Source organism: Eucyclogobius newberryi, unplaced genomic scaffold (genome assembly GCF_026437365.1).
Source record: "Eucyclogobius newberryi isolate DKJ021-1_F unplaced genomic scaffold, fEucNew1.0.hap1 SCAF_5, whole genome shotgun sequence".
NCBI classification, from domain to species: domain Eukaryota; kingdom Metazoa; phylum Chordata; class Actinopteri; order Gobiiformes; family Gobiidae; genus Eucyclogobius; species Eucyclogobius newberryi.
In genome coordinates this window covers 32,784,566-32,796,714 of record NW_027316167.1, presented here as the reverse complement: position 1 = coordinate 32,796,714, position 12,149 = coordinate 32,784,566, and the positions used below count along the sequence as shown (strand labels likewise).

At 43.4% G+C, this 12,149-nt stretch overlaps 2 protein-coding genes across 8 annotated transcripts in view; both read right to left on the bottom strand.

The window, feature by feature from the left end:
• Nucleotides 1–5,536, bottom strand: part of LOC140380836 (liprin-alpha-1-like) — a 62,571-nt gene extending 57,035 nt beyond the window's left edge. For 3 of the 7 annotated variants that reach the window (XM_072464763.1, XM_072464759.1, XM_072464760.1), the window contains exon 1: nucleotides 5,069–5,535. The gene's annotated coding sequence lies outside the window, so the exon portion shown is untranslated. Of the gene's footprint in view, nucleotides 1–5,068 lie in introns of all 7 variants that reach the window. The other 4 variants (XM_072464758.1, XM_072464761.1, XM_072464762.1 and 1 more) reach the window with 3 other exon arrangements.
• Nucleotides 5,537–8,165: 2,629 nt separating this feature from the next.
• Nucleotides 8,166–11,871, bottom strand: LOC140380736 (ZP domain-containing protein-like). The gene is made up of 6 exons (XM_072464642.1): nucleotides 11,674–11,871; nucleotides 9,912–10,312; nucleotides 9,600–9,699; nucleotides 9,209–9,401; nucleotides 8,410–8,482; nucleotides 8,166–8,184 (listed from the first exon to the last, which is right to left on the bottom strand). Exons 1-6 carry the CDS (start codon nucleotides 11,830–11,832, stop codon nucleotides 8,166–8,168), a joined length of 945 nt encoding a protein of 314 aa, XP_072320743.1. The 5' UTR covers nucleotides 11,833–11,871.
• Between the last annotated feature and the right edge of the window lie 278 nt (nucleotides 11,872–12,149).

Sequence of the window (12,149 nt, the reverse complement as noted above, 5' to 3'; positions counted from 1 at the left end):
TTAGCAGCTACCCAGTTTAGTTGTAAACACTGCATGACACCAAGTCCGTGGTCCAGTCCCATCGTATTCAAACTACAATTTAAACTCTTTCTGCGCGCGTTTTCCTCACATTGTTCGGCTCAACAGTTTGTTACTGTGCGGCTCTTGATCTAACGACAGCTGTGCAAGAGGTCTGAGGAATTAAAGCCCCTGTGGACGGCAAAGAGCTTAGGTGCAGCGGACACGAAACTAAGAATCATGTGAATGGGATTTCGCATACCTTTAATCGCACACGGACCAAGCACATCAAACCGACTGCGGCATTTCCACAACAACAACAAAACGAATGCCATCCTCTCGTGTGTAGATGACAGAAAGGGAAGTCGCACAATCGCGGTGGCAAAACTTTTGGCCATCGATTGCGTTGACGTGACACGGTTAGAAAAAAAGTCTGGTTTAAACTGTCGATTTGCAGATTTGTTGACTTGATTTTACGGTTCACATTGCTCCGCACGGAACAAAAACCGGACAAACAATCAACGTCTTCGCTGTCTGTGGGCATAAATTAAAAAAAATTGCAGCAGCATCAGAAAGTGGTGCCGTTGAAAGGACTTTAAGCTGTAAGATTAAGTTTGTGGAGCCAAAACCGAAGGAATAATAATAAAGTGGTTCAACATTTGTGTATTTCTATTTTGCATATTTCCCTCCAAAAACAGTAAATCTCCTACAGACTCAAACCATCTGAGGTTATAACGTCGTCAAATTGTACAAAGTGAACTTGGACTGAAGAAAACAAAACAAACTGAAAATGCATGTTTTTCCATGTATTAATTTATCACATATTATTTTAGTCTTCTCTCAAATGTTCAAGCTCCTTGAGTTGCCCTACTCTTGTATATGCAAATCACAACATTTGACAGAAAAATCTATGACTGCAACTGACAAGTATTTATTTCAGTAGTCGACCAAACGAATATTTCTATTATTGAGACTTTTTACATACGTTGTCAATAAAATAAAGGTTGAAATATGTGACTGAAGTCTTCTAGATGGAGAATATTCACAAATAAAGTAATATTGACGATTAGAAAGTTTATTCTTTGACATTGATTTAATAATGCCACTGTATTGTTACAAAAGGTATTTACTTATATATTTAAAGTCGGTATGCAAAAAACGATTACCAGTATAAAAATATGACAAGTAGCAAGACTTTTTTTCAAAACCACACAGCCCTACTCAGTATTGACTTGAGTAAAAAACGTTTTAAAACAAAACAGTAAAAATGGCAATTTAATTTGGCTACACAAACGGGATCCCAAGCGTTGTCAAGTCGCTTTATTAATTCACATTGTACCCATAATGTACAGTAGAACGCCGCTGCTACCTTGTGCGTGCAACTTAACCTAATTTAGCATTGGGACAACACAGAGCCAGCTACAATATCCAGGTCAAGCCACTCAAGAGCCACTGTTTACAGGGGGAGGGGTCTGTGACAGATGGCCCGGCACAGCAACTTAGCCTGGGCGCAGCGTCAAGGTAGAGATGACCCAACAACGTCCTGGGCCAAGCGTCATGGTAGAGATGACTCACCGTCCTGGGTCCAGCGTCAAGGTAGAGACAGACCCAACACCAACCTGGGCCAAGCGTCAGGATAGAGATGACCCAACACCAACCTGGGCCAAGCGTCAGGATAGAGATGACCCAACACTGTCCTGGGCCAAGCGTCATGATAGAGATGACCCAACACTGACCTGGGTCAAGCGTCATGGTAGAGACGGACCCAACACTGTCCTGGGCCAAGCGTCATGATAGAGATGACCCAACACTGACCTGGGTCAAGCGTCATGGTAGAGACGGACCCAACACTGACCTGGGCCAAGCGTCATGGTAGAGACGGACCCAACACTGACCTGGGCCAAGCGTCATGGTAGAGACGGACCCAACATTGACCTGGGCCAAGCGTCATGGTAGAGACGGACCCAACACTGACCTGGGCCAAGCGTCATGGTAGAGACGGACCCAAAACTGTCCTGGGCCAAGCGTCATGGTAGAGACGGACCCAACACTGTCCTGGGCCAAGCGTCATGGTAGAGATGACCCAACACTGTCCTGGGCCAAGCGTCATGGTAGAGACAGACCCAACATGGTCCTGGGCCAAGCGTCATGGTAGAGATGACCCAACACTGTCCTGGGCCAAGCATCATGGTAGAGACAGACCCAACACTGTCCTGGGCCAAGCATCATGGTAGAGACAGACCCAACACTGTCCTGGGCCAAGCGTCATGGTAGAGACAGACCCAACACTGACCTGGGCCAAGCGTCATGGTAGAGATGACCCAACACTGTCCTGGGCCAAGCGTCATGGTAGAGACAGACCCAACACTGACCTGGGCCAAGCGTCATGGTAGAGATGACCCAACACTGTCCTGGGCCAAGCATCATGGTAGAGACAGACCCAACACTGTCCTGGGCCAAGCGTCATGGTAGAGATGACCCAACACTGTCCTGGGCCAAGCATCATGGTAGAGACAGACCCAACACTGACCTGGGCCATGCCATATTTTCACAAGATGCATTATAATACAAACAACAGAGATGACTCACCGTCCTGGGTCCAGCGTCAAGGTAGAGACAGACCCAACACCAACCTGGGCCAAGCGTCATGATAGAGATGACCCAACACCAACCTGGGCCAAGCGTCAGGATAGAGATGACCCAACACTGTCCTGGGCCAAGCGTCATGATAGAGATGACCCAACACTGACCTGGGTCAAGCGTCATGGTAGAGACGGACCCAACATTGACCTGGGCCAAGCGTCATGGTAGAGACGGACCCAACACTGACCTGGGCCAAGCATCATGGTAGAGACGGACCCAAAACTGTCCTGGGCCAAGCGTCATGGTAGAGACGGACCCAACACTGTCCTGGGCCAAGCGTCATGGTAGAGACAGACCCAACATGGTCCTGGGCCAAGCGTCATGGTAGAGATGACCCAACACTGTCCTGGGCCAAGCATCATGGTAGAGACAGACCCAACACTGTCCTGGGCCAAGCATCATGGTAGAGACAGACCCAACACTGTCCTGGGCCAAGCATCATGGTAGAGACAGACCCAACACTGTCCTGGGCCAAGCGTCATGGTAGAGACAGACCCAACACTGACCTGGGCCAAGCGTCATGGTAGAGATGACCCAACACTGTCCTGGGCCAAGCGTCATGGTAGAGACAGACCCAACACTGTCCTGGGCCATGCCATATTTTCACAAGATGCATTATAATACAAACAACAGAGATGACTCACCGTCCTGGGTCCAGCGTCAAGGTAGAGTCAGACCCAACACCAACCTGGGCCAAGCGTCAGGATAGAGATGACCCAACACCAACCTGGGCCAAGCGTCAGGATAGAGATGACCCAACACTGTCCTGGGCCAAGCGTCATGATAGAGATGACCCAACACTGACCTGGGTCAAGCGTCATGGTAGAGACGGACCCAACACTGTCCTGGGCCAAGCGTCATGATAGAGATGACCCAACACTGACCTGGGTCAAGCGTCATGGTAGAGACGGACCCAACACTGACCTGGGCCAAGCGTCATGGTAGAGACGGACCCAACACTGACCTGGGCCAAGCGTCATGGTAGAGACGGACCCAACATTGACCTGGGCCAAGCGTCATGGTAGAGACGGACCCAACACTGACCTGGGCCAAGCGTCATGGTAGAGACGGACCCAAAACTGTCCTGGGCCAAGCGTCATGGTAGAGACGGACCCAACACTGTCCTGGGCCAAGCGTCATGGTAGAGATGACCCAACACTGTCCTGGGCCAAGCGTCATGGTAGAGACAGACCCAACATGGTCCTGGGCCAAGCGTCATGGTAGAGACAGACCCAACACTGACCTGGGCCAAGCGTCATGGTAGAGACGGACCCAACACTGACCTGGGCCAAGCGTCATGGTAGAGACGGACCCAAAACTGTCCTGGGCCAAGCGTCATGGTAGAGACGGACCCAACACTGTCCTGGGCCAAGCGTCATGGTAGAGATGACCCAACACTGTCCTGGGCCAAGCGTCATGGTAGAGACAGACCCAACATGGTCCTGGGCCAAGCGTCATGGTAGAGATGACCCAACATGGTCCTGGGCCAAGCGTCATGGTAGAGACAGACCCAACACTGTCCTGGGCCAAGCATCATGGTAGAGACAGACCCAACACTGACCTGGGCCAAGCGTCATGGTAGAGACAGACCCAACACTGACCTGGGCCAAGCGTCATGGTAGAGACAGACCCAACACTGACCTGGGCCAAGCGTCATGGTAGAGATGACCCAACACTGTCCTGGGCCAAGCGTCATGGTAGAGATGACCCAACACTGTCCTGGGCCAAGCGTCATGGTAGAGACAGACCCAACACTGACCTGGGCCAAGCGTCATGGTAGAGACAGACCCAACACTGACCTGGGCCAAGCGTCATGGTAGAGATGACCCAACACTGTCCTGGGCCAAGCGTCATGGTAGAGATGACCCAACACTGTCCTGGGCCAAGCGTCATGGTAGAGACAGACCCAACACTGACCTGGGCCATGCCATATTTGCCATATTTTCACAAGATGCATTATAATACAAACAAAATATTCCATTGATAACAGGACAAAATATGAAACGATTAAAACAAGGACCAAGAAAATGTACGGCCATTATATTCGAAATATTATTTTTATTTTATTTATTTCAATTGTGTTATTTACGTTAACATAAATTATCATCACAATCAAATATAACACTTTATTGTATAATTTAATGGTTTTAAAAAGGTCTTAAATGTGTCACTATCGAATCACCCTGCACTCAATCAAATGAACTTCAGTAATATTTTGTCTTGGTTCAAGATATTTATAACTTTGCGGCAAATTCAAGTGACCATTTGAAATATTAGCGAGGAGAAAGGAATGCATCAAGATAAAGCGTGAAACGTCAATAAAACATAGCCTAAAGCAAGATGATGCGTCAGTGGTGTAAACAATAAGATTTGAGGAGTTTATGACGGAGGATTGTTGATACTGTTCAACAAACACAGGTTCTCTCACCTTGGATCAAAACCCGGTTCCGACGCGGTCCACTTCAAATAGAGCCAAGAAAGGGCGTAAATCAAACCCCAGATACATCCACAGTGTAGTTTCAGAAGAAAAAATAAATAAATTCCACTCAGATGTTGGTATCCATTAAGGCATCTCTGTGAAAAGAGTAACTCCAAAAGGCCTCAAAGGAAAACCCACGTAAAGTGAGCAGGAGCAGCAGTATCCAAGTTTGGCCGGCTAACACAGCGTTAGCACTTAGCATCAAGCTTCGAGGATTGCATATCTGATGAGAAGAAAAGTGTCTTATTCGCCTTAAACAAGTTTTAAAACAGCAGCGAACAAATGTACACACGTTGCTATACACGTGCACGACACGATAAAAGAGTTATCATCACCAATGCTTGCAAATTAGAACCAGAATAATTTGGCTTCAACTCAGTTTAAATGTTCAGCTGGTCAGAGTTAGCTACTAGCCAGCTAGTTAGCTAATTTTTGCTAGTAAGCTAATGGTTGCTAGTTACATACATACATCAACTCAAATAACTCTCAAAGAAGATCTGCCTCGTGGAAAAGTAAACAACATTATACGATTATTTACGTTTGCATAAATCTTGTATTACTTAAAAGTGGAAAAACAGACTGATATGAGCCTCATTTGTGATGGTTTTCTTAGTGTAGTTAGCTAGTAGCTAATGCTAGCTTCCCGAGTGCTCGGTGCAGTCGCGTCACCACATCACGGCTCCGTTCTCAAAACTTCAGATGAAAAAGTCCCGTTTCTGTGGCTTTGTCCAAACCCGAATATGGAAAAACGCAATAATCCCTGTTGTGCCCGGCTTTCTTGTGTTTTCTGAGCGTTTCCACCGAACCGTCCGGTGCTCGGTGCTTCTCTGCTGCTGCTGCAGCCTCAGCCTCGGCAGTGGAGCTCAGCCTCTGGAGCTGGAGCTTTAGCCTCGGTTAACACTTCCCCGGCACAAGAGCAACAAGAGGAACGGGAACGAGCCGAGGCTCCCGTGGCATCTTCGCTCCAAATCAACTCCATAACTTTGCACACAAATATATGATAAGTTTCATCATTTACACAAGTGATTTGCATTAAATCTTTAGTGCCCAGGAATTAATTAATTGATGTATCATGACTAGGATTTATGTTATAAGATATACTATTTAACAAAAACGTTTGCTTGGAAAATAATCTTTGGCATTATTTTATTGAAACGTTGTGGCCTTTAAAGTAATTCATTTTATATGTGATTAGACAATGGATTAGATCCACAAACGCCACGTCAAGTCGGTCTTTATTTTGGCCCCTATTCTGAAACTGGCATTTGTGATGACAAATATTTGACCAAATGGCGCCATCTTGTGGTATAATAGAAGACTACTATTGGAGTTATCCTGCCACATTATATCACAGTACAATTAATCAATCAATCAATCAATCAATCAACCTATCAACCAATCAGTCAGTCAAAATTATTTATAGAGCACAATTCGTTCAAAGTGAAATTCAGTACTTTACAAAACAGTTTCTAAACATATATGTGTATATCAGAATAAATAAATAAAACCATAAAAACAAATTAACGTGGTATTTAAAATATTCAAAACCAGGTAAAAGTATTTCAGTCATAGACGCAGCTAAACAAAACTTAAGTTAGGATTTAAACACAGCAGGGGTAGGGGCCTGTCTCACAACCTCAGGAAGGCTATTCCAGACCTTGGCCCCATTGAACTGGAACGCAGATTCTCCGTATCTGGTCTTGGTTCTGGGCACCAGCAGGAGGCCGGTCCCTGAGGTCCTCAGAGTCCGAGATGTTTCATATGGCACACACATGTCCGAGATGTATTTTGGTGCAAGGCCACAGAGAGACTTATATACAAGTAGAGCTGCTTTAAAGTATATTCTCTGAGCCACAGGGAGCCAGTGCCGAGACCTGAGAACAGAATCATACAATGGAGTGCGGTCAGGGCAATCAAGGATAGCAGTGATTGACCAATAAAATCTAAAATTACAGTGTGTCACAACTCTATTTAAATTGTTCAGAAATATATCCAAATAAGCCTGTTTTTTCCTGTTGAAGCTGGGCTGGAAGTAACAGTGTAATTTAGTGGCCTCTACAGGCCGCTGAGCAATACTGCAGGAAGCTTATTTCTTCTCCCACCCTGTTTCAGTCTGTGGCCGTGTTCAGAGGCCCGTGCTGCTCTCTAACATGAGCTTTTAGAACCAGAGCGGCCAGCAGCTTGTTTTACAGGTTGAATAAACCTGTGTGGGAATCTTGGATGTTTGCAGGTCATGCCTAACTGAGCATGTGCAGAGAAGTGAAGCAACAGCGCTTTCAACAAACTGACTTAAAAACTAAGTCTTTGTTTGTAGCTAAGGCTTTGTTCACATTGTGAACATGTATCCCACTTAGTTTAGCTCAGTAAGATAGGCGGTAGACTTTTGCAAGCATTTATTTATTTATTTTTCACATTTGTGTGCAAATATTGATGAACACCAAGACAGATTCTGCTTGTCCATGCGTAAAAGTCATCAAACGCTAGTGCAGTTATGGCATGAAGCATAGGCTTATTTTTAACCAATACTACTGTTTAAAAATACAAGATGTTTTTATGTGAAATGTTAAGTCCCAAAATAAAGGGGAAAAAATAAATTATTTCTTCATTTTGCCCTTGGTCTTTCTGTTTGTTCACAACAAGACAATCAACACTTAGATTCTCATAATCAAATACATGCTAAATAGCCACCACCTTTGTGACCCAGCTGTTGTTTCTAATTATTTTTATTAACCCTGTACTATCCAGGAATAACCTGCCTCAGGCTTGAAGGTGCTGGTAGAGGCGTCTTTTATCATCAGAAGATAAATCAACTAACATATTTAAAGAAAATGTATATTGTTCAATGTACAAAAATCAATATCTGGTTAAATTAATGCTAAACTACATAATGTATTCATTTTGTAATTGTCGTGAGATTAATTAAAATACATTAAACACATTGATAGATGCTTCATTCATCCCCAGGGATAATCTGAAATTCCATAGACTAACATGCAAACTACATGTACATAGACAAAAAAAAGTAGACCCAACAGTATGAACTTTGTTACAGACCCTTGTAACATCTGCACACAAAGAAAGATCCAAAATGTCAAGAACACAGCTTCAGACAAAGTGCTGGTTATAAAAATACACTGTTCTGAGGCGTTCACTATTTGTAATCTATAAACTCTAGTCATCATTTAAAAATTATGTATGCATTGTAGTTTACTGAATTCAATGATGGTTTTTAATTTTCCACAGAAGAAAGACGTTGGTATTTAAAACTTGATGTTTTTCTGGCTCGGTACAGGAGGACTCCACAGATCATTCCCACAGCAGCTAAAGCACATACAGCGATGAAGACCAGGTTGGAGTTCAGGCCTGGAGAAGTGGGAGATACAGATGTGGGGTTACAATCGAACAGCCCTTTGTTTTAAGATGCCAAAGAAGTTATTATCAGCATTTAATATTACAATAACAACATGTGATAAGTTCTATTTTTCACAAACATTTTCAGTGGATGTTGTTTTGAGCTGGGATAAGCCTTCAGAAAGAAATTCAGTTTTTAAAGAGGGAATGTAACAAGATTTGAAGGGTGGTCAAGTATGTTTTGACATTAAGTTCTAAACAGTGCAGTAAGATGCAGATGAAATATGAATCTATTTGTTTTATTGGGTGTATATATTAGAAATGGTGATTTTTGCACCCAAGAAATGATCCCATGCTTGTCAGTGCTTCTATTCCACAGGCAGATAATTTAGCTTTAATTAAAATGCCTGTCAAAAATATCACAAGTCTGGGCCTGAAAATACCTAGTTTAAACATAAAAGTCTTAGAGCACCACTGCGTATCTTTTATTTGAGCCAATAAGGCTATAAAATAAAAGTGAAAGGGAAACTTCACAATCATTGGCTTGCCTTTTCACAAACCTTCCTTGTACCTCAGCCAGGTGGTGAGAGATTGCATTGCCTTTTAACGCATCTATCTCCACGGTGACAAGAGGGTGACGTGCCTTCCACCCAAATGTTATGCAATGGTTCTTTAAATCAATATGAATATTTGGAATTGAACAAATGTAAAGCGATGTAGGTCTTTTGTGCAGTGAACCCTGTAGTTTACCTGTGTTTCCTGTCTGCGCGGCCCTCCTCAGACGCAGAGGGCCCTGGGACACATAGTGGGTCCGTGACTCAATGACGGCCTCTCTCTTGGCTCTTCTTGTTCCATTGGGCTGGCATCCGCGAGAGCAGCGAGTACGTGAGTTTCCAGCCTCACACATCACCACTGAGCAGCTGATGTACACCTGAGGACAAGAAAGACACATTTCAGACAACATGACAGCATGTAGTGGCTTGTAGAACAGACCAAATTAATATAACTGCAATGTTCTATGTTTTCTGTCTAGTTGCATACATGACCCAATTAGACCCTGTTGGTAATACAAAGTTTAATATTTGTCTATTGTACCAAACTATTCAATATCATCTATAGTTCTGTTTACCATGTCATGCAAGCCAATGAACTTGAAGGCTTCGATGCTGAATCTGAACTCATTTTTGTTTGGGGTTGAATAGATGATAAGAGTTGAGTCCAAGTTACAACTGTCAAAAACAGCAACACACAAACACAAATGTTTATAATTGCAATTATGATATCACTTTACAACAACTACACATTAATTTGCCTCAAGTAAGCATAAACAAAGACTCAATACATAATGCACATATAGTTAAGCATGATTCACGACAAGCGATCATTCATGTTAAATGAACTGTCCCTTTTTCTCTTGTCCCTTGATGAAGCATTCGCTCACCCGTTCTCAATGAGGGTGTAGGGGTGAGGGTAGTTGGAGTTGTCGTAGGGGGCAGCTGTGCAGGACTCCACAAACAGCTCTGTGTTGTTGACCGGAGTAGTGGCTTCGATCTCCATGAAAATGCGATCGCCCACGTCAAACTCCAGTGGGTACATCCGGGGGGCTATCCTGGAGGTAAACCGCTGATCGGGATAGAACTCAAACCCATAGGTGAACTGACCAAAGCCCTTGTCCCACACGGTCACATTGTCTCTGTGGGCGCTGAAGGAGAATGTCACATTTCCTCTTTTGGAATACTGGCAGAAGAACTTCATTTCCACCTGGTGTCTTCTGGTGATGAGAGCCGAGGAATTGTCCTCTGTGGTGATCTCATTCTTGAAAAGCAAATCATCAGCATCTTCCTATGATGAGAAGAGGGAAAATACATACAAATTATTTATTCTTTTACCTTAATTGGTGGCACAAGTCCTCTAAGTGGCTTTAGTATTGGACTGGTTTCATTGAAGAACACAATAAAAGCCTCCTCTCCTCACAATTTTGGGTCCATAAATCACACTATTATTCACATTTAAGAGCATATAGGCCTATTTTGTTGTTGTTGCCTGATTACTTTGATGATGGAAATAGTAAAAGCACATTACCGTAATAGTAAAAGCACATTACCTCATAGTTTTGGCCGGGGTGCGACTTATACTTATGTACTTATACTTGCAGCATGTTTAGTTGCAATATCTATATTCAATTCAATACTTTTGCCATTATAGCTCTCCTCTGGTGACACTGACCAGACTCCCTTCTCTCAAATAGAAGCTCCACTCAGCGCAGAGGGCTTTGGAGATGATTATTTGTCTCTCAAATTAAGGACTTTCCTTGGGTTTATTATAAAATTAATAAATCCCCCCCCCCCCCCCCCCCGGGGCAGTTCTGATAAAGCCACCTAATTCCACGAGAAAACCACAGACCTGGCAACGCTGCATCAGAACAACCATGGGTTTAAGCAACCCTAACCAAAAGTCCTGATAGTGATTTGTATTTTAGAATAATTGGAATATACCTGCCTGGTTTTATAATGTTATAAAATAGCTAATTTTAGAAAAGGATTCAATTGTAGTCATGTGGAAATCTGGTTCATCTGGTTTTGAAAATCAAGATTTTTCGACTTTCATCCGAAAGTCATTCTCAATCTGCTGACCTAGTCTGACAACTCAGCTGAGCTGTGTAAGCCCTGTCCACTAGGTGGAGCCAGAGCAGCTTTGCAGTTTGAGAATGACTTTCGGATGAGGGTCGAAACGTCTTGATTTTCACAACAGTGTCCAGATGACCACACTTTGTTTGTTTGAACGATATCCATAGAACTTACTGATTTATTTGATTTAACTATTTTAGAAGGCCCCACAGCGTCATTTCTTTTAAAAAAAAAATGTTAAAACGGAGCAAACACTGGCTCTTGTTGTGCTATTCTTTGGCCAGATGTTTCCGTATACATTTCCCATTTATCTTCAAAGTTATATCTGGTTCTCAAACTGAATATTAACGTCAAAAAGCAGAATGAGCTCCTGGTTTCCTGGTCCTAAAACCTAAATCAGTTTACAATAAACCCTAAACGACTTCTCAGCTAATGGCAGCTGCAATGTTCAGTTGAGATTTTATTGCTGTTTTAAACCATGTTACAGATATTACCTTGATACACTGCAGTATTTTGTATTGTCTTGTCACACTAAAACTTGCCACTCAGTATTTCTCCACAGTGATCAGTGCTTACCTCGATCTGGGTGCCACAGGCGTTGAGGGGCACTATAGCAACGATGTGAGTGTTGTTGGAGTGAGTTTGGAGGCTGCAGACTGTGTTACTGGGATCAGACAGACGCAGGTGTTCATAATGGAGTCGAGGTAATGTGGCTTTCTCCACCTCCACTACCATAGAAGACTCCTGACACGTGACCACTGTGTTCACTGAAATGAGGGAATAGACTAAATGTGATCTACAGTGTCCATGGAAATGTAGTTTAAGTTAATCCTTATGCTGCATTCATGAGCCTTCCAGAAGTGACACGTTTTGTTTTTGTTTGTTTTTCTTTTTAACTGTCGTCCAGGCTTAATAATTGGCATGTATTACTTATATCTTTCACTTTGGGAGACAAAAAGCCCACAAACTATTATCACAAATGATTAGCTAGATTTAGAAAAGGAAACTGGTAACGTCAAGATGGAAAAGTCAAGCAACAGGTTTGGTCTTTC

Excerpts from the sequence above, each read along its gene's own strand:
- LOC140380736 (XM_072464642.1), bottom strand. The coding sequence starts at position 11,832 with ATGGTAGTGGAGGTGGAGAAAGCCACATTACCTCGACTCCATTATGAA. Across the intron at positions 9,700-9,911 it reads TACACCCTCATTGAGAACGG|TTGTAACTTGGACTCAACTC; the intron begins GTGAGCGAATGC and ends TGTTTTTGACAG. Across the intron at positions 8,483-9,208 it reads AAACACAGGTAAACTACAGG|GCCTGAACTCCAACCTGGTC; the intron begins GTTCACTGCACA and ends CCACTTCTCCAG.